General features: G+C 41.0%; 1 protein-coding gene across 1 annotated transcript in view; it reads left to right on the top strand.

The window, feature by feature from the left end:
- LOC149169646 (Flavin containing amine oxidoreductase family) overlaps positions 1-24,816 on the top strand; it is a 242,885-nt gene that overhangs the window by 196,131 nt on the left and 21,938 nt on the right. The window contains exon 8 of the mRNA XM_089428756.1: positions 15,016-15,119. Coding sequence (XP_089284882.1) covers positions 15,016-15,119 — 104 coding nt within the window. The remainder of the gene's footprint in view (positions 1-15,015; positions 15,120-24,816) is intronic.

Raw genomic sequence — 24,816 nt, 5'->3', positions numbered from 1 at the left:
TGTTTGAGCACTGCGCTGCCTCAAGAAATTCGGCCTACTGCTCCCTCTGAGCAGCAAAATTCTTTCTCCGCTTCTGGGCTTTCCAGTTGATTACTTACGCTCTGATACCATGTGAAAATTACCACAACTAGAATCCTATTGCAGCAACTGGTATTATTTCTTGTAATTGATAAATTAATTTATTAGTTTATCTGCTAAAATTGACTACTAGGGCCAAACTCCATGTGGGTCATCTTATTTATGGCAGCTGATATTTTTCTTCGATCCCTCTCATCGAGAGGTGTAGGATTGATCTAAAGATCATCCGATTCTGATAAGTATTCGTGGAGTTATGAATTTATTTGTGTGATAAGACAATTCGTCAAGGTCGGCCAGCAACCAAATAAACTCCACATGTGCTCAACGTTTTAGTATAAAAGGAGATGACTTGAGAGTCATTTTTCACACACACTTCTATCTTGATTTCTCTCCACTTGTCTTGGGTTTTAGTGGAAGAGAAATCTACGAGTGGAAGCCCTAGACGTTGGAGGAAAAGAGGCCGCCCTAAACGCAGATGGAAGGCAACCCTAGTGGAAGGCAGCCGTAGACGCAGATAAAAGGCAGCGATAATGCAGATAGAAGGCATCCCTAACGCTCTCCTAAGGCAACCCTAACGTAGTCCTAGAAGGCAACCCTAGACGCAGATGGAAGGCAACCCTAAAACTATCCTAAGGTAGCGCTAACCTACGGTATCTCAAGGGTAACCTAGCCACAGTCAAGAAAAGGATATACGCTGCCCTAATAGGTCTTAGCCATACCAAAGTCATTGGAGGACTGAGCTGCTATTAGGAAGGCCTAGGAGCTGGGCTAGAAGGCTACAATACAAGACCTACTCCAGCGAAGGAGAAGGGACGTTAAGGTCACCCTTGTGACTACTTGAAGAGGCAACAAGGTCCGTGTGAAAGCCGCAGGTCTGTAAGTATTGTTTTGATGGTCAAAACAACCCTCCACATGGAGTTGTAGGTGTCTCCTCAACCAACGAGGTCACCTACCTTGTAAGGAAAGGGAGGCCGCATAATTCAAGCCGAGTTATGGGCTAATCGTTGGACTACTGTAGTTTACAGGAGGGTGCCCTAACCAGTGACCGAATTCTGTCCATGAACATCAGTACAGAGGTGTTGGATACTGCCACATAGGAGTTGCATTGTCACTAACAAATAGGACAATGGGACAGCAGCATGTTGGGACGACAACTTTGATGGGATAACCCAATGACATAGGATAACAATGACAATTGTGCAGTAGTGGCACAAGTGGCTCAACAGCTATGAGAAGGCAGCAAAGTGGGACAACAACAAGCATGGATAGCATGGCAAGCATGGACAGCACGGCAAGCATGACCAACATGACAAGCATGGTAAGCATGGACAACATGGATAGCAGTGACAAGCATGGTGCTGCAAGTACATGAGACATGCTGTATGACAACATGATTCAACAATGGCACATGGGACAACAGTGCAACATAAGGTGCAGCAGTCATAAGGTCCAACATTGTAATGATGGGTGCATCATGGTGCAACACTGTGAGGTGCAACATGATGATGAGATGCAACACAATGATAGGTGAAGGAGTCACTTTGGAGAATCAGTTGAAGCAGCATGTCTTCAACTGATCTCATGTATCATCTTCTTAGAGATGATCTGTGCTCTTATCTAGATAAGTCAAAGTGTTGACTTCTGTTGTAAATGTACTATCTCTCTCTCTCTCTCTCTTTGTGTGTGCTGAACTATTGAAGAACATATAAGAAGAATTGATCAAGGGTTTCCCCACATTGGGGTTTGTCCCTGGCTAGCGCCACATCTTGTGTTCTCTTGTCTTGGCTTGTCTTCTGCGATTTATGTTTATGTTCTATCTGCAAATTACTATTATGCTGATGTGATTGCTAATCTAGAAAAGATATTGAGCTAACTGTGAAAATTGAAATAAATTGTTCTAAGCATAGAACATACCTAAAATTAACATGGTATCAGAGTTGAGGTGAAGACAAAGCCCAAGCAAGAGTGAAAGAGCAATCACTGAAGACAGTTGGGAAAGGACAAAAGGATCGGTGGATTCCTCATCCCTCTTCAAATTCACCGAGGGTGAAATCGAAGCAGAGAATATTATTAGAATAGTGTAGCGGAAGCTTCTGATGGCCCACCTAAAGATCACTTCAATGGGAAGTCTGGATCTAAGGGTGGAAAGAAAGACCGATGCCTTGTTCGTAATAAGTTCGGCCATTATGCGAAGGAGTGTCCAAATGGAAAGGACACATCTCTTAATGAAGATAACAATCATTCCAGGGACATCTTCAATGATCCGAGGAATGACAGGTAATGCAAGTCATCAAGGAAATGACTGACTCTTAAAAGAAAGCAAGGAACTATTGATTTAGGGTAGCCTCGGATGTGCTCTAGCCATGGAATTTGGTGGAGAGGTTAGGGCACATGAGATCTCCAATAGCCAGAAATGGTTTGGGCAGATTCGAAACAGTTTAGGAGATATTAAAATAATTAATATTTTTAATGAAGTCCCTAAGTCTAAACTTAGGGAAAATAAAATATTAATGGGAATTAATATGAAACTGTGTTACAATGGTCCAAAAGACATGGATCAAGCTAGATCTAATCTTAGTCATTGATTAGGGACTTAATCTTGGTTGTTGATATGTCAACGAGAAAAGTATAAGAGGGGGCTTGAGGGTCACTTGGAGCGTACACTAGAGTGACTAGTCATTCTATTCTCTAGGGCGGGGTTTGCTAAGAGAGATAGAATTAGTGATCGGGAGATGCAACTGAGGGACATTTGAGTACAGAGAGACAGAGAAGCAGAGATAGTGCCAGGAGAGCAGTGCAGTAGCCAGGGAGAGTGACGCAGAGCTAGCTAGGGCTCATGTAGGGCCACGCAGAGGCAGCCGGGCCAGAGAGGGCCAGAGAGCTGACGCAGGGCCTCCTAAGGCTGATGCAGACCCATCCGGGGTGACGTAGGGCCAACGCTGGGCAGAGAGGGGCTGACGCAGTCCAGATAGAGGTTGACGCTGGGGTTTCTGGGGCAAATTTGTGCTGAGTAGCTGCCGGAAGGTTTATCCGAGGTTTCAGCTAGGAGATTTGTCAAAAACTTAGAGGTATTACTGCCAAGGAAATTCTCTATTGGGTAGGCCAGTTTCGACACCCAGATTGTACTATGATATTGCTTAATAAGAAAACCCTCAGATAGTTGCACTGTTTTTTCCACATTGGGTTTTTCCGGGGACATTAGTCCGAAAATAATGGTGTCATATGGTGTGATTGTTTCTGTTTCCTTTAGTTGCTGATCTGTAATATGTTGAGCATGCACTAGTGTTTATTTTTAGTATTTACATTGTAAATAACTTGTTAAGTAAAATTACAAGTAGGTAGGAATAAAATCAGATAAAGTGCATGGACGGTTTCTAACCAAGTAAACTTAGAAACTTCAACATGGTATCAAAGCGTGATTGTAGATCACAGGAGGACTAAGGACATCAGCTGAACAGAGCGATAGAAGTAGAAAACAACTGTCCCGAGGTGACAGAAGTTGTTTTTAGTAGAGCAACAACAAGGGGAGAGTGATGCAGTGCCTACATCATCAAAGGTGAGCTGAGAAGAGGCAGTGCAAAGGCTAAGGAAGGCAAAGGGAGCCTCACGCAGAGCCATGCAGTAGCTAGGAGGGCTGATGCAGTTGGCTAAGGAGGTCGGGTTGCTGGTGCCGGGATTGCGCAGAGCTTGGGAGCTCTCACCTTCGGGTTGCTGGGGTTTAAAAGGCTGTGGGAATATTGCAGAGTGGAGCTGGTGAGGTATTGTAGTCAGAACAGTACCTGATAGAGCAAGGCCAAGAGGAGTTGCTACCGAGGGTTTCTAGCCGAGGAACCCAAATCAGTGGTGCAGTTGCACAAGATGATCAGAGTACGGGGCATCTTGACAGCGGCAGAAGGATTTCTAGGAGGGAAATCAAGACTCAGAGGGAGTCCGGAAGAGAACTTCAGACAGGAAGTAGAGACTCAGAGGAGTCGAACAAAGAACTTCCAGGAGGGAAGTAGAGGAGCATCATGGCACTACACGGAGTAAGAGACCAGGATAGACTGGACAGAGCGTCGAACTTCGCAGTTTGGAAGGCCAGAATCTTATCCGTACTTTACAAAAATCGTGTTAAGAACTTCGCCTTGAAGGTAATAGCTATCCTAGTCGACCCCAATGATAACGACAAGTACGTGGAGGCAATGGCGAGGGCCAAGAGCATCATCCTTGATGGGGTCAAGGATCATGTAGTACCACACAGCTGAGAAGGAAACGACATTTGAGATGTGGGAGGCTCTCAAGAAATTGTACTAGCATACTTTTGTGTAGAGAAGAATGGTACTTGAGAATCAGTTGAGGTCGTATCAGATGAAGAAGGGAGAATCAATTGACACCTTCCTCAGAGTATTGAATGAGATCCGAGATTAGTTGACTGCTATAGAAGCGACACCAGATCAGGAGTTGATGGTGAGGAAAACCCTGAATGTCGTATCAGAAGTTTGGGAGGTATTTGTCCAGAGTATACTGGGCAGAGGGACTCTCCCACCTTGGGACGAGATGTGGGCAGCTCTTCGCCAGGAAGAGATCAGATGGCAGTCAAAGACGGGTAGCAGCAGCAAGGGGATCAAAGTCAAGTAGGAGGAGGAAGATGTTGCCCTAGCATCTGAGGGAAAGCAGGAAAAGCAGAAGAAGAAAGATCTCTCCAAGATCAAGTGCTTCCACTGTGGGGAGCTGGGTCATTATGCGACCCAGTGTCCAAGGAAGAAGAGTAAGGGAGAGTCTTCCGAGACTAAGGCAGCGCCAACACGGGCAGAGAAGGAAGTTTTGACAGACGATGATTGTGCCATGAGTGCACACGCACCACTTGAGCGGAAGTGGGGAGACATCGAGCTGTAGTCAAGCGGACTACAGGCGATGAGGGGCAGGATCCTCGAGGTACCCAACCTCTTGGATTAGACCTTACTATAGGAGCCTCGAAGAGGAGTAGCAGGATTGGCTGATGAGGGGAGAGACGAATGCAGCTGGAGCGACAGAGAGAGCTACAGTGTAGGAGTCCTAAGACAGCGCGAGGCTAGAAAGCTGCAACAGTGCGAGAGGCACAGGAGTGTTGCACCAGTGCAGGATGGCACAGAGAGGTGTGCAACGGTGTGAGATGCAGGAAGTTGTTGCAACAACGCAGAGGTCAGAGTGGGAGCACTTGTCAGCGGCAGAGGGAGCTTCAGCATCAATGGGTGTCTTTAGCCCAACAAGGAGGTCAGATTGGGAGATCAATTACTTACTTCTCAGTAACTGAGTTGCAGTGCAGCAGTGGGTAGCACGATGTAGCATGATGAGAGGAGGTGCAGTGTTGGGAGAAAGGACCAACAAAAGCAGAAATGCAGAGGGAGTTGTCGTAAAGATGCAGTAGTGGTAGTGGCAGAATCATGGGCAGCAATACAGGATACAACAATGTAGAGGATGTTGGGCAGGAAGGCCTAGCATCAGCACAGGTACCGATACCGGATGATCAGAGTAATACTGAGCAAGGAGTATTGCTAGAGCATAGTCCTCGTTAAGAGGGAGTGTTGATTTGGGGTAGCATCGAATGTGCTCTAGTCAAGAAATTTGGTGGAGTGGTTAGGGCACATGAGATCTCCAATACCCAGAAAGGGGTTGGGCAGATTCTAAACAGTTCAGGAGATATTAAAATAATTAATATTCTTAATGGAGTCCCTAAGTCTAAACTTAGGGAAAATAAAATATTAATGGGAAGTAATATGAAACTGTGTTAGAATGGTCCAAAAGACATGGATCAAGCCAGATCTAATCTTAGCCGTTGATTAGGGACTTAATCTCAGCTGTTGATATGTCAACGAGAAAAGTATAAGAGGGGGCTTGAGGGTCACTTGGAGCGTACACCAGAGTGATTAGTCATTCTATTCTCTAGAGCGGGTTTTGCTAAGAGAGATAGAATTAGTGATCGGGAGATGAAACTGAGGGGCATTTGAGTACAGAGAGACAGAGAGGCAGAGATAGTGCCGGGAGAGAAACGCAGTAGGGCCTCCTAAGGCTGACGCAGACCCATCCATGGCGACGTAGGGCCAATGCTGGGCAGAGAGGGGCTAACGCAGTCCAGAGAGATGCTGACGTTGGGGTTTCTGGGACAGATTTGTGCTGTGTAGCTGCCGGAAGGTTTATCCAGGGTTTCAGCTAGGGGATTTGTCAGAAACTGAGAGGTATTGCTGCCAAGGAAATTCTCTGTTGGGTAGGCCAATTTTGGCACCCAGATTGTACTCTGATATTGCTTAATATGAAAACCCTTAGATAGCTGCACCGGTTTTCCCACATTGGGTTTTTCCGGGGACATTAGTCCAAAAATAATGGTGTCATATGGTGTGATTGTTTCTGTTTCCTTTAGTTGCTGATCTGTAATATTTTGAGCATGCACTAGTGTTTATTTTCAGTATTTACATTGTAAATAACTTGTTAAGTAAAATACCAAGTAGGTAGGAATAAATCAGATAAAGTGCATGGAGGGTTTCTAACTAAGTAAACTTAGAAACTTCAATAGGAACCTCGGGCACTTCATCGGATAGAAGAGTGATCTCTCTAATGGAAACAATCGTGGGATTATACTTGGAGCCGATGCCACCTATCCTGGAAAGGGTGTAGGGAATGTTACCCCTCAATTGAATGAGGGTACTCTATTCATTTACGAGAATCTCTTTATGTACCTGATCGCAAGAACAACCTGTGGTCCATTTCAACAATGGAAGTCAAAGTTTTCAGGGTGGAATTCATCGATAGAAAGGTACGTGTTTGAAAATGAAATTACCAAAGATGCTTTTACTCATGGATTCAGGGTTGGAAATTTGTATCAAGTTGCAGGAAGTCCATTGGGGACCATGTCAGTTGACACATCTCGTCTACTTTATCGGGCCCTACCCGATATGAGTCAGATGGTGACAGGGATACTTGAATTCAAAAAGAGCATGAAGGTACATGTTTGAGATGTACTGAAGGAAAATATTACAAGGGGACCATTCCCCTCATGTAGCAGGTCCACAGGTTTGGAACAACTCGAGGGATTTGAGATTCATGATCAGGAATCTCATGTATACAGGTGGAAGAAGGCCTCTATGGCTTGAAGCAAAACACCCTGGGCATAGTATGAGAGGATTGATAGCTGTCTGGTGAAGCTGAGATTCACTAGGAGTGAAGCCGATCCAAACATTTGCTTGAAGGTTGTGGATGATAGATCTCTCATACCTGCACCTTCTGAGGACGACCTCTTTCTGACAGATGCAGACCCTCTCATTTGCAAAAGTAAGAGGGAGTTGGATTCTGGATTGGGAATGGTGAACTGCAAGACCATGACTACCTCAATGGAGCTTAAATTTCAGAAGTTATGTGGTAGTGATGCCGGACCAGATTTGGGAGATGCCTCTGAGTTTCATAAACTCATTTGCATTGATGTTCTTGGTGAACTTCCGTCCGGATATATGTTTTGCAGTTAGCATGTTGGGCTCATATTTGGTTGAGCCTCACTAGATTGGTGCCAAGAATTTTCCGAGATATCTTCAGGGCACAAGCTCTCATGGATTGAGATACATTACCGGAAATGTGAAGCTGCATGATTATTCGAATACTGACTGGGCAAACAGTGTGGAGGATCACAAGAGCACTTCCGAGTGCTGGTTCTCTTTGGGTTTTGTTCGATATCCTGGATGAGAAGGAAGCAAAAGTCGGTTGCTATAAGCACCGCTAAGACCGAATACATAGCTACGAGTATGATCTCGTGTGAAGCTGCCTGGTTGTGGAAGCTCTTCAGTGAGCTGTTTGTACACATGATGGATACCATTGGGATCCTTTGTGTCAACCAGTGGGGGGATTCAATTGTTGAGGAATCCTGTATTCTATGATTGCTCCAACATATAGACATCAGATACTACCTTATCTGGGATATGGTACGTTGATGAGTGAGGAGGCTATATCGCATTGAGACTGATGTACAGGTCGCAAACATTCTGTCAAAGCCCCGGGGAAAGGTCAAATTTGTGACTTTCCTGAACGACTTGGAGTCGTTGAGAGACCTTCTTATGAGGGTCCTGCATGATGCATGCATTGAGCTCCGGGGGGCTTGGGGTACTTATTGGAGCAACAAGCGACCATAGGGCGACTCACCCTCCCCTAATGGTGCGCCATGTACAGGGTGAATGGCTCAGCCTTCCCCTGTGATACCACATGGCGACTTAGGGACAGGATGAATGGTTCTCCTGTCGAGGCTTCCTACCCATGCAGTTTAGGACTCATGGGAAGTACCTCTCATATGGCCAATGAGCAGGGAAATGGGGTTAGGGACCATAGTAGTACTATCAATGGACGCATCGTTGTATCTACCGTACTCCCTATGCTAGGATGACCTCCATTGATCTGGGATCAATGAAACTGATCTGGGATCAGTATGAGTGGTTTGAGACACTCTCTTGTGATATTGATCTGGGATTAATAAAACTGACTTCAAGTTAGTAGAGAATGGTATGAGAAATTCTCGATCAATTCTTCTTCTTCATGGTTCAACAGAGCAGAGCAGAGCAGTGCAGGGCACTGATGGCAGAGATATTACAGTTAGACATATGGATCGGCTGATGGAGTTCTCCCTAGTTGAGAGGGAGTGTTAAAATTGGCAACTAGGGCCAAACTCCATGTGGGTCATCTTATTTATGGCAGTTGATATTTTTCTTGGATCCCTCTCATCAAGAGGTGTAGGATTGATTTAAAGATCATCCGATTCCGATAAGTATTCATAGAGTTATGAATTTATTTGTGCTATAAGACAATTCATCAAGGTCAGTCAACGACCAAATAAACTCCACATGTGCTCAACGTTTTAGTATGAAAGGAGATGACTTGAGAGTCATTTCTCATACATACTTCTATCTTGATTTCTCTCCACTTGTCTTGGGTTTTAGTGGAAGAGAAATCTAGGAGTGGAAGCCCTAGACATTGGAGGAAAAGAGGCTTCCTTAGACGCAGATGGAAGGCAGCCCTAGACGCAGATAGAAGGCAGCCCTAACTCAGATAGAAGACATCCCTAACGCTATCCTAAGGCAACCCTAATGTAGTCCTAGAAGGCAGCCCTAGACGCAAATGGAAGGCAGTCCTAACACTATCCTAAGGCAACCCTAACCTATGCTATCTCAAGGGTAACCTAGCCGCAGTCAAGAAAAGGATATACGCTGCCCTAATAGGTCCTAGCTACAACAAAGTCATTGGAGGACTGAGCTGTTGTTAGGAGGGCCTAGGAGCTGGGCTAGAAGGTAGCAATACGAGGCCTACTTCAGCGAAGGAGAAGGGACGTTAAGGTCACCCTTGTCACTACTTGAAGAGGCAGCAAGGTCCGTGTGAAAGCCGCAGGCATGTAAGTATTGTTTTGATGGTCAAAACAACCCTCTACATGGAGCTGTAGGTGTCTCCTCAACCAACGAGGTCACCTACCTTGTAAAGAAAGGGAGGCCGCATAATTCAAGGTGAGTTATGGGCTGATCGTTGGATTGCTGTAGGTTATAGGAGGGTGCCCTAACCAGTGACCGAATTCTGTCCATGAACAACGGTACAAAGGTGTTGGATATTGCCATATAGGAGCTTCAATGTCACTAACAAATAGGACAATGGGATAGCAACACGTTGGGACGACAATTTTGATGGGACAACCCAATGACATAGGACAACAATGACAATTGTGCAGTAGTGGCACAAGTGGGACAATAGCTATGGCAAGGCAGCGAAGTGGGACAACACCAAGCATGGACAACAACAAGCATGGTGCAACATGGAAAGCATGGATAACATGGCAAGCATGGACAACATGGTAAGCATGATCAACATGACAAGCATGGTAAGCATGGCAAGCATGGACATCATGGATAGCAGTGGCAACCATGGTGCTGCAAGTACATGAGACATGTTGTATGACAACATGGTTCAACAATGGCACATGGGACAACAGTGCAGCACAAGATGCAACAGTCATGAGGTTCAACATTGTAATGATGGGTGCAACATGGTGCAACACAGTGAGGTGCAACATGATGACAAGATGCAACACAATGATAGGTGAAGGAGTGACCTTGGAGAATCGATTGAAGCAACATGTCTTCAACTAATCTCATGTATCATCTTCTTAGAGAAGATCTATGCTCTTATCTAGATAAGTCAAAGTGTTGACTTCTGTTGTAAATGTACTATCTCTCTCTCTCTCTCTCTCTCTGTGCTGAACTATTGAAGAACATATAAGAAGAATTGATCAAGGGTTTCCCCACATTGGGGTTTGTCCTTGGCTAGCGCCACATCTTGTGTTCTCTTGTCTTGGCTTGTCTTCTGCGATTTATGTTTATGTTTTATCTGCAATTTACTATTATGCTGATGTGATTGCTAATTTGGAAAATATATTGAGCTAACTGTGAAAATTGAAATAAATTGCTCTAAGCATAGAACATACCTAAAATTAACATTATTGCTGTGACAACATTGAAATAAACACACTGCAACCTTCACAAATAAAAATTGTGGAAATAAAAGAGCGTTGGAGTTGAGAAATGCTAGCACACACATAAAAATTAACATTGTTATTTTTGGACAATTGTCCCCGGAAAATCCCAATGTCAGAAAGTCGGTGCAGCAGATTAGGGCTTTATTATTATGTAGCAGTGAAAATTTGTGTACAATCTGGATGCACAAACTGACAATCCACTACAGGAGAAACTGGCCACAAAAATTAGTGAGACAAATTTTGTCTCACCCGATATTTATCCAACTCTGAAACTAGCTCTGAATGCGCTCCACGAAACCCCTGCATCAGCCTATGCGTCAAGCCTACGCAACCACTGATAGCTCTGCCTAGAACTGCAACTGATCAAGCCGTCTGCCCAATTCAACCTCTGAGGATGACTCGCTGGTCCTTTCTAGAAATCTTCCTGGCCTCTAGCAATTGAATCGACCCTCTATCTGGCCAAATCAAATTGCGGCCTCTGAAGCTTATGCGCTACCTCTTGTTGAAGAAAGTGTAACTATGTTTGGTCTTCATAAATGTAATTTTGATCGTTGTACTTGTAAAAGAAAAGAAATATTATTTTTGTAAATTATAAAAATGAGTTTCTTGCTCATTGCATAGGTTTAGCACATGTTAAAGTGTTATAGGAAAGTCAAAGAGTCAAAGTAAATGTTGAAGACCCTTAAGGGCATGTTACACCATGTAAATTTATGTATTAGAGTCCAAGAAAGACCTCCAAGCAAAGTCACAAGCCTCCTCCATATGTCGGCCTCATAAAAAGGACTAATTTGAATCTCCAAAGACAAGTCGGCATAAAGTGATCAAGTCGGCCCAAAACAGGAGGATAGACCACTATATATAGGGTCACTCGTCCTCTCCAAAGTGCAGCAAGTCACCTCTGAAATCAGCGAGGAAGAAGGAAGAGAAAAGGGTACGAAAAAGGACGAAGAAAGGTGTCTCTCTTACAACGAAGGAGGAGGGATAGAAGACCGAGTTCACAAGGCATTTTTTAGGCGTAATTACAATCACACATGCGATGAGAAGGAGGCTCAATCTGCTAACCTAGTACAGTCATACGAAGAGGCTTGGTTGGGTTAGAAAAAGAATGCCGATTAGGCCTTTTACTCAAGCGAAGGAAGAGACCCTCAAGCAAAGTTAAGAGAGCATGCACAGCTGCAATTCTTGAAGGTATCCTCCACACGTGCGAAGAAAGGGAAGACATATTGCTCCTATTCTAGATTTGCAACCACAATGAAGAAAAGAGAGCTCGATTGGGTTAGTAACAAGGTCTTGTCCTTGATTAAGGAAATCTCTATCTCAAGCAAAGGAAGAGAAGAAGTATATCTCTTCTAGGGCATACAAACTAGGGCTGCTGTAGTAAAGTTGTTAGTTGCCGGGAGGAGGACAAAGTGTTGCAAGAGCAAATGATCTCAGGAAAGGCTTGACTTGTGCTTGGAGGATCTTCTTGTCAAGGGTCTAGGGTTTGGCAGTTGTCAATTGAAACTTCAATAAGAGAAACTTGCAGAAGGGTTTTTCTTTCTAGGAGAGAGGTTTTTCCCTGGCTAAGAGCCAACATCTTGTGTTCTTGTCTCTTTTGTTTTGGTAACTGTTTGATGAAATAAGAGAACACACACTGATAATAATAAGATAAGATTGTGGTAATAAGAAAAATAAAAAGTACTTCACAAATTGTTATCATTGCTAGAAGAATCTCATTATAACTCAAATGCCCTAGATTCTTCAACACCCTTGTGCAACCTCACTAAGGAAACTCGGCCCTCCTGTTGCTGAGTCTCTGGATCTGGAAAATATCCTCCGGACTCACTGTCCTTGCCTCTCACTCACTGCTTCAATCTATGGCTCTCCGACAACGGACTGCTACTACTTTGGAAATCGATCTGCCAAGGAAAACGAACTTCTAGTGTTCTCTAGTGTGTTCTCCAAGTGCCCATCGACTTCCTCTTATAATCCATTGTTGGAGCACCAACGACCAAGATTAAATCTTAATCAATGGCTACGATTATCTTGAAGTCGGTCCGTGTGAGTTTCTAGATGATTCTCACCTTATCTCAATTAATACAAATTAATTAACCATATTCCCTAAGTTTAGACTTGGGAAATATTAAAAAAACGGTCAATAATCTAATTGAGACACTTCTAGGTGGAATTTCTAGAAACAATTTCTGGTTTTGGAGAACTGATGTATTCTAGTCCCTCCACCAAATTTTGTGGCTAAAACACATCTGATTTTACAAAAAATAACAAACTTTGGCTGAAATAATTTTATTTACAATATGTAGCATGCCCAAGAAGGGCCTTTCATACATGACAATGACTTTCTTGACTTGTAGGCTCAATGACAAGCCCTAGAAGCTCTCAATGGGAGCTTGACCTATAAAATAATTTTCCTTGAGCAAGAAACCCATGTCTCAAGAATAACAACAATAATAAATTTATTTTCTCTTTACATCAAATAAAATTATGATTCCATATCTCATTATGAAGACTGAACCTAGTTACATATTTCAACATTCCCAGGGTAAAATTTTGTGTCTCTTGTGTTTGGTTGTCTCTTTATAATCCTACTGTCATTATTTTATTACTGTTGAGATCTTCTATGTGTAATTTCTTAATGATATAATATGAATGGATTAAGAAATCATAGGAAAGTAATTATCAAATTAGAAGATCATGCAAAATCAGTAGTATTCACTGAAGATACCAGAGAACAACCTGTAATGGAAGTAGAAATTCCAAGATTTGAGCCTAATAAAAAAGAAGAGGATAACCATAATGACCTTTATTGTCACCCTAATCATGGAAGTCGTTGCATAACAGGTCATTGCCAATCAGAGGGAGACACACTCTTCTCTGCTCATGCTTTGAGGTTAAAAGTTTTTTTATGGTGAGGACTTGTAATATAGCTAGGGCATATTACCACATTATGTAATATTATTACATTAATAGCCTTTATATAATAATGACATAATGTATATTTATTAAATGTTATAATTAGGATAAGTCACTGCTTTTATGAAAATGCATGACTTGTCATCCCTACATGTATTTATATACGCACTGCTGTAATTCAAGACATTATCAATCATTTAATGTCAGTTATTTGTTTTGTATCTTTTGTGTGCTTTTTGTGCCTCCATTTAGTTCTTTGCGTGTGAATCTTCATCAAGGTTGTAACAGAAAACCGGCATGGTCTCTCATCCCACAAAATCTTTCCCTTCTCACACAACGATTTTTTCCCTTAATGTCTCCAAACTTCAATCTAGGCGCGGATGGTGAATCTGAAATACAGTTTCATCGTTATGTTGAATGTCCTCATAATTTCAGTCAATTAAAGCAATCTTGATGATATGGTCCATGTAAATGATATATATTCGATTAGGTGATCTTGAACAGTCCAAGCATTGGAAATTCAGAGTGCTTTCGGTGTCAAATCTGATTTTTTGAAGATCAAGAAAAGATACTGTGGGGTTTATACATGTTATTGTAGCTTAACATTCCTTGTTAGACAGGGCACTGGCCATGAAAGTGTTTCTCTCACCCCACAAGGAGGCTGGCTTCTGTTACTGAAAATGAAGTCCTTTTATAGGAACCTTTTGGTAACCAATAACATAGCATTTATGTATTGATTTTTTAAAGTAGGATTGCATATTTAGTTACTGGGCCAGTTGGAGCTTTAATCACATTTGTGAATAGACGGTAGGTTTACCAACTATTAAGACAGACTACATTGAGTGATACTTGCTAATTTGTTCTTTCTATGTACCCAAGTATCAACTTGAGACCTTTATGAGGCAGTCTGTATGAAATGGGAGGAGAGTCTTTTTAAGGAAGAAATTGACTTATGTATGCAACACCAACACCAAAATGGGAATTTCAATGAAGCTTCCAAGCAATGTACTTGGTTAGTGACTTCTTGGTAGGAAATGTGGGTTTCCAAAGGTAAATCAATTATAGGTTTTATCTATGTAAGAACATCTTTATTAAGGTATCTTTTATTGGTAGTCTCTCTGTAAACATGTATATTATCTGTTTTAACTTTTGGGCAGTTCCATGGAAAAGCGGTAATTTCGCCACTAAGGTAGAAGCATCTGGACTAATACTGTTTAATTCTAAGTTGCATGAAACATGTACAAGTTTCCAAACCAGGAATGCCTAGAAATGTGACGCCCCCAATAAATGGGCACATGGGCGAATCACAGCATATTAAAAATATAAAAAATATAGATATATAGTTTTTTTAAACAACCCGTTATTTTGCAGGAAAATGCTTGGTATTTGAGAACAGTGAGCTGGTTTTTTCCTTTTCTTTTCTGCGCCTATTGCAAATCTCTGAGAAAAACCTATCAACAGATTTATGTGGCTATACCAAAATATAATGTGCAACTCATAATGTGAACTTTATACAGGAACGTTATATAGCTCTGCATTGTTTCCTGGTCGTGCTCCTCCAGACAGGGTGCTTCTTCTAAGCTACATTGGAGGTGCAACTAATCTTGAAATTATAGCAAAGGTATGGATAGTTACTGTGATCAAATGTTTCACCAAACACCAGAATGGTGCATAAAGAAGAAATAGCAGAGTGAAAATTGGGATATAGAATATCTTCTAAACAAGTCTTACTTTTTCTTTTATTTTATTTTTAGCTTTGTACAGTGCAGAGAATTTAGACATTTTGACAGTTATATTTGTGAAATTATCTCTTCACCACTACTTTGCTGTTGGCTATTACATTATAGTTGTCTTAGGTTTTCCGATGTAAGAAACTGTCATCAATTCAGGTTATTCGTGTATAATTTCTGTAAAGAGGATTCTAAGGTACAGAATTAACAGTGTCCTGTTTCCGTAAGTTTGATCTCATTGAAAGATTGCGAGCAGCCTAGTTTTAATTAGGACATTTGAAGGACTGAAGAAGCATGCTTATCTTATGATAAACTCCTTAGATAAATATAAACAAATTTTTGATATTACTATATGTTTGTGACATTTTGTATCACACTTCTCTGAAATGTAAAACATCATTGTGTTACACTGTTAGATAATCTCTTTGCATGCATTACGTGTCCATGAACTGCCTTTTCAACTTAAGAAAATTCTATCCATTAGCTGCTGCTAGCACTGACTTGGAGGCTGAATTTATGTCTCTCTAAAAGCATATCTGTTTCAGAAAAGTAGTACTGCAGTTGTGCTGAATCTGGAAGCTGATTTAGAAGTTTTCTTCACTTCCTTTGCTGATTTGATCTGTCTACCTTAAGTTCTGATCTTTGCTGTTCGATAAAGGTACAAAATCAGCCTATATATCATGCTTAGATCTGCTTTTAATATGATTTAGAAGCAATTATGTAATTTGCTTCATGTAGCATATTGCATCTGCTAATCTCAGCCTCAGAGATGCAGACTTAGACCTTCAAGAAGTTTTGTCTCTAAACTGCCATATTTGTGTTCTTGGGCAGTGCTACTGTTGCTGGCTTGACCCTACTTTTTGTAGAAGACTAAGTCTGCTATGTATGCACTGGCTTTTTCTTGTTTCCTGATTTAATTTTTTCTTTCATTGTGCTAAATTTCCACGTGTGACTGTGCTGATCTATAGGTGATTATATGCTGCTGATTGGGTGCTGATTTATCATGCATGTGTCTCCATAAAAGTGCTTGATTCTATGGAGCACTATCTTAACTTCTAATCTTGGAGTAGATTGAGAGCCAAATATAGGCCATGCACATGGTTGCTTGACTTGCAAGCAAAGTTATTCTATCCATTGCTTGATGAATAAGCAACCTTCACTCGTGTCTTTTTAGTCATGTGTGCACAAGAATCTTATCCACATATTTCAGCAAGCATGTGCTTAATTGTCATCCACAAAAAATGTTAAAGAATATCCAAAAGTAGTTACTTATCCACCAAGAAAAGCTTGTGTTAGTCTTGGCTTGATGATCAAAAAGCCAATGGATGTCTATCCTCCACCAAACATGGAGATTTCTTGGAATTCAAAATTCAGTGCGAAACAGAAATTTCACCTTCAACCTAGAAAGCTTCTTTGGTCTTACCCTGTGAATTTTCAACCTTAGGGTGTAAGATACGCCCCTTGGAATATCTCGAAATTCCCACTAAAATTTCTGAGTTGGTTGTTAAATTTTGATAGCTCAAGGATGAATTTCTCCTAGAAGAAATCATATCTTTCAGTTCTGTTTGAACTTTGAACCACCTATAATAAGATTTCATTTCTAACAATTTTAATATGACTTTCCAAAAATAGTAAGTCACATTTCAATTTGGAAGCAACTTTCCAAAATAGAAAGTCATGTCTAAATGATCAAGGATGATTTCGACATATGGAATCCATTTTAAAATCAAATCAATCATGATTATACAAGTCAAAAAGTAATATTTTTATCCTTACTAGTATTATTATTATTACAATATTATTATTTATATAATAGTCTAAAGTCATTCACCTTTAATTGTTGGAATATCTAATTCCTACTTGTCTCTAGTTGTGATTCTCACTAAGTAAAGGACTTTGTTCCTAGTAGTTAGGATCCATTTTCTATTTTGGTGTGTGGTTGAGAGATTTCCTCAACCAACAGATTGTGTGTCCAAAATAGTCTCCCTATTTTGAGACAACACTCATTGTATATATGTAATTGTATTTGATTAATAAAAGGAATCTGGATTCTCACTTTTTAATTGGTATCAAAGCCCCTGAGGGCTTGGCCCCTCGTGGGCTTGGCCTATCCTGGGCTGAGAGAAATAAGAGAGAATATTTTGATTTAATTTTTAGTTTGTCCATGGAGTCGAGGGAGTGTAACGTTGTGCATGGAACATTGTATTGATTAGCTAGATCTTGGAGCGGCTGTCTTGACTGATCTTGGATCTGCCCAGAGCTCCAATGAGTGGCCTATTTGTGCCTCTGCAAGTTCTAATGGCATGTTCGTCCCTGCATTGATTATTCAACGCTGATGGAATGAAACTAGCATGAGAGTTGTGCAAGTCAGGGATGTTAGAAAAAAAAACTCGAAATCTTATTTCTATTTCACAACTCCTTCAACGAATCCATTCCGCCGGAGATCGATTTAGGCTTCCGAGATCAAACAGTTGAATTGCTTGATCCGACCGTACAAACATGAAAGAGATGCGGAGCGTTAAATGGGCCTGCTTTGCGAGAGGGCGTTAATGTCAATTTTGAGAAGCAGGTAAGGAGTCATGATCCGATCACATAAAGGGGATCATTAAGATCTTCACAGATGTTACATGGCATAGGCATATACATGTCGTAGGGAGGCGCAAGGAGCGGACAATCTTGGATGAATAGTGCGATTGGGTGGAAAGAGACTCGGCTGTGGCAGATCTCATTCCAGCTGATAGCGGTTATCAAGTTCATGGACTCATGACTGTTGCACTATGTCACAAACCGATGTTACTTACAGCTGTGGGTCTTGCGGATATCCTTTGAATTTGAGCTCATCAAACCGCATAACATCAAATATTGGTTCAACGTACTGCAAGGCCATTAAGAAAGGCATCATTTCTTTCTTGTCCACTGATGTGAGCAGGTTCACTCAGGTTGACGAGGTTAAATGTGCTCCCTATTCTTGGCGTCTTTGGCGTATGAGAATGAAACTTCTTTGTCGTAAAGGTGGAGCTTTTATTGGCTATGGCTATGATGATTCTGTAGCTCCTTGTAGATTTGACAGTTCAGATTCAAGCTCTTTACGGAAATTGCAGAAGTAGCAGATAAGAAGCTTTACAGATTCAATCATTACGTCATTAGTGGTCACACATTAAAACACCTCAGTGCAGCAGTGGTTCCAATCTTACTAACAATTATGCATTCTCGTGGAAGCATCAAAATTTAGAGTGGTGGAATTGGAGCTATTGAAAGGCTTCAATGCTTTGAATTTAAATTTGAATGGGTCATGTTATTAATGTAAATTTGGTCAAAAGAATGGTACACTTTGTTGTTGTGACATTTAGTCTGGCCAACTATTGTCACAAGTTTGTGTCTATGTTGGAATTGGCCATTCCAACAATAGACAAATTTATTTGTAGGAATGCTTAGCTACCAAATATAATGAAGACATGACAGTGAAGATGACATTAGAGGAGCTGCATCAAAGATTGAAAGATGATGCACAACTAGGTGAAAGTTTGTGTGAGTTTCTAGAATAGACTCACTAGCATGTTATTTTATGAGTCACAGTTTATTATGTAAGCAAGTCTAGGATGGCTTTATAGTGGTCTGTAAACTGTGTACCTGGTAACTCCAGAGTTGGAGTGTGAAATGTAAGCCTTGTAAGGCATGTGTATCCCCATATAGTTCGTGGTAATCTAAAAACCACTAATAGTGAGAGCCCTAGGTGGCATGGTTGAGGGTGATCCGATAAAACCCAGTGCATGGTTACGGGTAATCCTACAAAACCCGGGTTAACAATGATGGAGGGGGAATTATAGGTATAGGTAAGGTGTGCAATTTTAATGGTTGGAAGAACCATGTATGCAAAGGACATCCTACAGGACTGGTGGTTGCAGCGGTTTGCACCCATGCATTCCGGTGGATGGTTGCTCCTTTATATGGACATCAACATATTCTTTTTGGTATATTTGACCACAAATAGACTTTGCAAACTGATATCGAGACAAGTACTCATTAAGGGGGAGTGTTGGAATATCTAATTCCTACTTGTCTCTAGTTGTGATTCTCACTAAGTAAAGGAGTCTGTTCCTAGTAGTTAGGATCCATTTCCTAGTTTGGTGTGTGGTTGAGAGATTTCCTCAAATAACAGATTGTGTGTCCAAAATAGTCTCCCTATTTTGAGACAACACTTCTTATATATATGTAATTGTATTTGATTAATAAAAGGAATCTGGATTCTCACTTTTTAAGTTTAATGGATTAATAAAAATGAATTCTCTCATGAAATAAGTAAATTAAATTGAGAATCTCTTACTTGGCAAATCAAATCTCTCTCTTGGAATAAAATAGTAACTCCACACTTAAGAGAATGTAACTCTCCCTCACTAATTCAATATATGGCAAAAGTGTAACTCCTCTTCATTAAATGCACTTGTAACTCCCTCATTCAATTCGATTTGTAACTCTCACCAAATATTCTCTCATGTCTAAGTGTAACTCTCTCTCTTTTTAATTCAAATTGTAACTCCTCAAGATGTGTACATCTCTTTGTTGATTTGTGGTAGCATCAGATGTGCTCTAGCCATGAAAATTGGTGGAGAGGCTAAAGTACATGAGATCTCCAAGACCCATAAATGGTTTGGGGAAATTCCACCCAGTTAGAGAGATATTAAAATAATTAATATTTTTAATGGGGTTCCTAAGTCTAAACTTAGGAAAATTAAAATATTAATGGGTATTAATATAAAACTGGTTGAGAATGTTCTAAATGACCTGGATCAAGCCAAATCTAATCTTATTCGTTGATTAGGGATTTAATCTCCGCCGTTGAAGACTCAATAGGAAAAGTATAAGAGGAGGCTTGAGGGTCAGTTGGAAATACACCAAGATTGATAAGTTAGTTCGATTTTTTGGAGCGGGGTTTGCTGAGAAAATTTGAATAAATGATCTGAGTTGCAACGAGGGGCAGTGAGTACATAGCAGAGAGGCAAAGATAGTGCCAGAGGGCCAATGCATTGATTGAGGAGGCTACGCAGAACCAACAGGAGCCACGCAGAGGTAGATAGAGACTGCGTAGAGGCTGAGGGGCCTGCGTGGGTGACGCAAAAGGCCAGAGAGTTGACACCAGAGGAGTGGCGTAGAAGGTTGACGTAGAGGGTTCCAAAACTACGTAGAGGCTAGCAGGGCTGACACAGAGCCTTGGAGAAGCACCAAAAGGATTTTCGTGGGGCAGACTATTGCTGAGAAGCTGAATATCTACTTTCAAGAAGAGGTATTACTGCTATGTAAAAATCTCTATTGGGTGAGCCCGTTTGGCACCCTAGTTGTACTCAAGGAAGCTGCTTAATAATAAAACCCTCAGAACTGCTGCATCGGTTTTCTCGCATTGGATTTTTCCGAGGGATGATTGTCCAAAAATAACGGTGTCCCTCGTGTGTTTGTTATTTATTTCAGTTGATGATCTGTATATGAGTTGAGACTGCATTTGTGTTTATTTTCAGTATTTATATGGATAAATAACTTGTTACGAAATAAAAAAGTAGGTGAAATAAACCAGATAATGCAATAGGGATTTCTGATGTGTTAGATTCAGAAATTTCAACATGGTATCAGAACATTGCAGATCACAGGAGGACTGAAGGCACCAACATAATCAAAAGTATTTGCAGTAGTAGCAGCTGTCCCGAGAGATAGAGTTGCTCCTAAGTAAAAAGCAGCAGAGAAGGAGTGACGCAGAGGGCCTACATCATCATTTTGAGCTAGAGAGAGAACTAGCACAGAGGCAAAGAGAGGCAGAAGAGCCTGACGAAGAGCTACGTCATCCTACTCTGTCAGGTAGGCTTGACGCAGTTGGTCAGAGGAGTGATTCAGCCTTTGCCAAGATTGCACAGAGCTGGAAGGCTCAGTTTCTTCAGTTGCTAGGGCATAGGGAGCTGTGGGCAGATTGTGGATTAGGAAGTTGGTGGGGTGTTGTTGCTATCGAAGCAGAACAGTACCTAATGAGACAGAACCAAGGTAGAGGGAGTCGCTGCCTTGACGAATTTCTAGCCAAGAAATCCAGATCCGAGTTGCAGTTGCAAAGAGGATTAGAGAGGAGTGAATCAACAGTTGGCGGGAAGATTTCTAGCAGGGGAATCGGGACTCAGAAGGAGTTTAGGAGAGAACTTCCAGGAGGGAAGTGGAGACTTAGAGGGAGTCTAGGAGAGAACTTCCAGGAGGGAAGTCGAGACTCAGAGGGAGTCCAGAAAAGGAGCAGAGATGGCAATGTACGGATTGAGGGATCGGGACAGGTTGGATGGGGCCTCAAACTTTATCATCTGGAAGGCTAGGATCCTGTCTGTTCTGGATAGACATCGCATCAAGGGCTTCGCCTTGAGAACCGTGGCTATCCCAGCCGACCCAACTGATAATAAAAGGTATGAGGATGTAATGGCGAAGGAAAAGTACATAATCCTTGATGGGGTCAAGGATCATGTAGTACCGCATATTACTGAGAATAACGCGACAAAGGAGATGTTGGATACCCTGACAACATTGTATCAGGGCACTTCCGTGCAGAGGGAGATGCTGTTGAAGAATCAATTGCTGTCGTATTAGATGCAAAAGGGGGAGCAGATAGATCTATACCTCAACAGGTTGCCACACCGGATCAGGATTTCATGGTGAGGATTGCCTTGAATGCAGTCTCTGGGGATTGGGAGACATTTGTCCAAAGCATTTTGGGCAGAGCTGATCTTTCAGGATGGGAAGAGATGTTGGCAACTCTTTGCCCAGAAGAGATCAGACGGTTGATCAAGGCAAGAAGTAGCAACAAAGGAGGTCGAATGAAGAAAGAGGAGGAGGAGGATGCAGCTTTGGCATCTGTGGGACAATAGGGGAAGAGGAAGAAGGAGGACATCTCCAAGGTGAAGTGCTTCCATTGTGGGGAGCTGGGTCATTATGCAACCCAGTGTCCCAGGAGGAAGAATAAGGGAGAGGCTTCTGACTTGAAGGGAGCTCCGACTAAGGTGGAGAAAGAAGTCAAGATTGATGATGACTGCTAAGTCACCAGGTTCGTCTTTGTATTCGAGTTTGGCGACCTTGAAATTTGAATAAAGTTCGACACCTAAAATTTGCCGATAAAGTTCGACATAAAATTCGACATATAGAAATTTGAAAAAAAAATGTATATATATAAAAAATTCAATTTAAAGTCAAATTCAATGTCCATAATGCACATTGCAAACACATAAGATTATTGCTCAAACATTTAAATCATTTCCACATAATTTTATAAACCATGAAAGCGAGTGCCAATAAAGAACCAACTTCCATACATGTAACATAGTAAACAAGGTGAGAAATTCATCATAGACATTCGCACCCATATAAAGTTCAACAAAACCATGGGCCATATCAGATTTCATATATTGAAAGAAAAATGATAAAAAAGTATTCAAAATATATAAAATCGAAAGTTTAAAGTAGCTTGGTAGTTTTAGAAAATTGTTCATGCAAAAAGTAAACTAGAAACCTAAAACATGAACACAAGTTTTATTCTTGATGTTCCTGTGGCCCACTTGTTATATCAAAAAGTTCTATATCATCAAGAGCAGTAGGAGCTGTGAATCTGCTAGATGCTTCAACATCAGATTCATCATTCAATTCCCTATCAATGTCACTATCAATGTACAAATTAGCTTCATCCATTGATGCATTTGGAACAGGATCGATCCATGGAGTAGAGGAATTGGATGACTCTTTAGCCACATTTTTTAAAGGCAACTGCAAGTTACTACAAACATAAACAAGATCTTATAATCTTCCAGATAACAATCTATTTCTTTTCTTGGAATGAATGTGGTCAAAGGAACTCCAATTCCTTTCACATGCTGATGCACTTGATCCCTGGCTTAAGATACGAATTGCAAAATTTTGCAGTTTTGGTGCCCCTCAAGCATAAAATTCCCACCATACTGCTGGATCACTTCTGCTCCTATCATACTTTGCTGATTGTGTTCCAAATAACCATTCTTCTAACATGTATGCCCTCAACTGACTTCTAACCAAACCTGCAATTTCTGGATCTGGATTTAGCTTTTCAATGGCCTGGATAAGTCCATTCATGACTTCTTCATCCCTATGACTTGGAACCCAAACAATCTAGGGTCCAAATAGCATGCTGCTGCATGTAATGGACTATGCATCATTTTCCATCTTTGATCAATTAAATCCCATATGTCCTGGTAATCAGCTTCCACATTATTAAAAGCACTTGCAGTGGTCTCTTTGCAACGATCAATGCTTTCATAAACAAAACCCATACAAGGTTTGTCACTATCAACCATGCGGAGCACCTTAACAATTGGGCCACATATTTTTAAAACCTTGTTTGCAATTTCCCAAAAGCCATTATTGAGCACTATTTGTTCAACATTTTTCCCCTTAGTTTCTTTTGAAAGGGTAGATCTCTCCTACTTAGTATTGCAAAACCAGCCCTTAGGCTTGCTTCTTCCTCAATACCTCTTTTTAGAGTAACATAAAAAGTGGCAAACCTTGTATTATAAGGCCTCAACAACTCTTTTGATGCCTTCTTCCTATATATGCTCAAAGTGAGACGATGGTTGATGGTGAAGTTTGCAATTGTTTTGGCTCTTCGGATTGTCTCATTGACCCACGAAAATTTGGCCAAGTTATGCAACATTAAATCCAGGCAGTGAGCTGCATAAGGGGTCCAATAAAAGTGATTATACTTTTCCATAATTAGCTTCCCTACACCAACACAATTTGGTGCATTATTTGTAATAACATGGACCACATTTTACTCCCCAACCTCTTGAATTGCTTCATCCAAAATTCCAAAATATTGCATATGCATAAAAGAATTCTGCAACATCATCATCAACTTCTTGTTTCTCAACAGGTTTCCAGAATTGATTTAATGTTTTGGTTCCACCTATTTTTACTTGAGTAGAACTTGATCCACCAATGGTTGAGATTGAATTAATGGTGTTGGAGGAAGACATGGCAATCTCCCTCTCAATTCGCCACCTCTTATTTTCCCTTTTCTCCTTTTCCATCTTTGAATTGAAATAGTTTTTCTTGACTCTGGTTTTTTGTTCATCAGAGATCTTAGTGCAGCCTTCAACACCACCTCCACTTCCATTGCTAATACTGAGAAGGTGATCCACTGCTCTAGTTAAAGAGCCAGTGAATTGATGTCCACACAGCTGGGACAAAAGATTTTTCCCCTCTTTTTTTTGACAAAATTCCATGCTACAATAGTTGATTTTGGGGGTGCCATTGAAATTTGAAGGTTCTGAACTTCTGATTGTTGAAGACTGAGGTGAATGCTAGAAGCCTAAAATGTCTGCGATTTTTTTTTAATTTACATTTTAATTAGCTTTATATTTTTTTTGTAGAATGAAATTATGAAAGTTTGAAACTATAATCTATAAAATAAATTTAAAGAGTCTCGATCTCTCAGGCTGAAACCTGAGAGTCCAGACACTATATTAAAAAAACTAGTAAAATGTAATTTGTGACTTACTGATAAATTGTATTTAACTGATAAAAACTAGTAAATTGTATTCAACTGAT

Source organism: Pinus tabuliformis, chromosome 4_2 (assembly GCF_031772625.1).
Source record: "Pinus tabuliformis cultivar Carrire ecotype Pingquan chromosome 4_2, CPIR1, whole genome shotgun sequence".
In the NCBI taxonomy this organism is placed as follows: Eukaryota; Viridiplantae; Streptophyta; class Pinopsida; order Pinales; family Pinaceae; genus Pinus; species Pinus tabuliformis.
The sequence above is the reverse complement of the archived record's forward strand: the minus strand, read 5'-3'. Positions and strand labels throughout refer to the sequence as shown.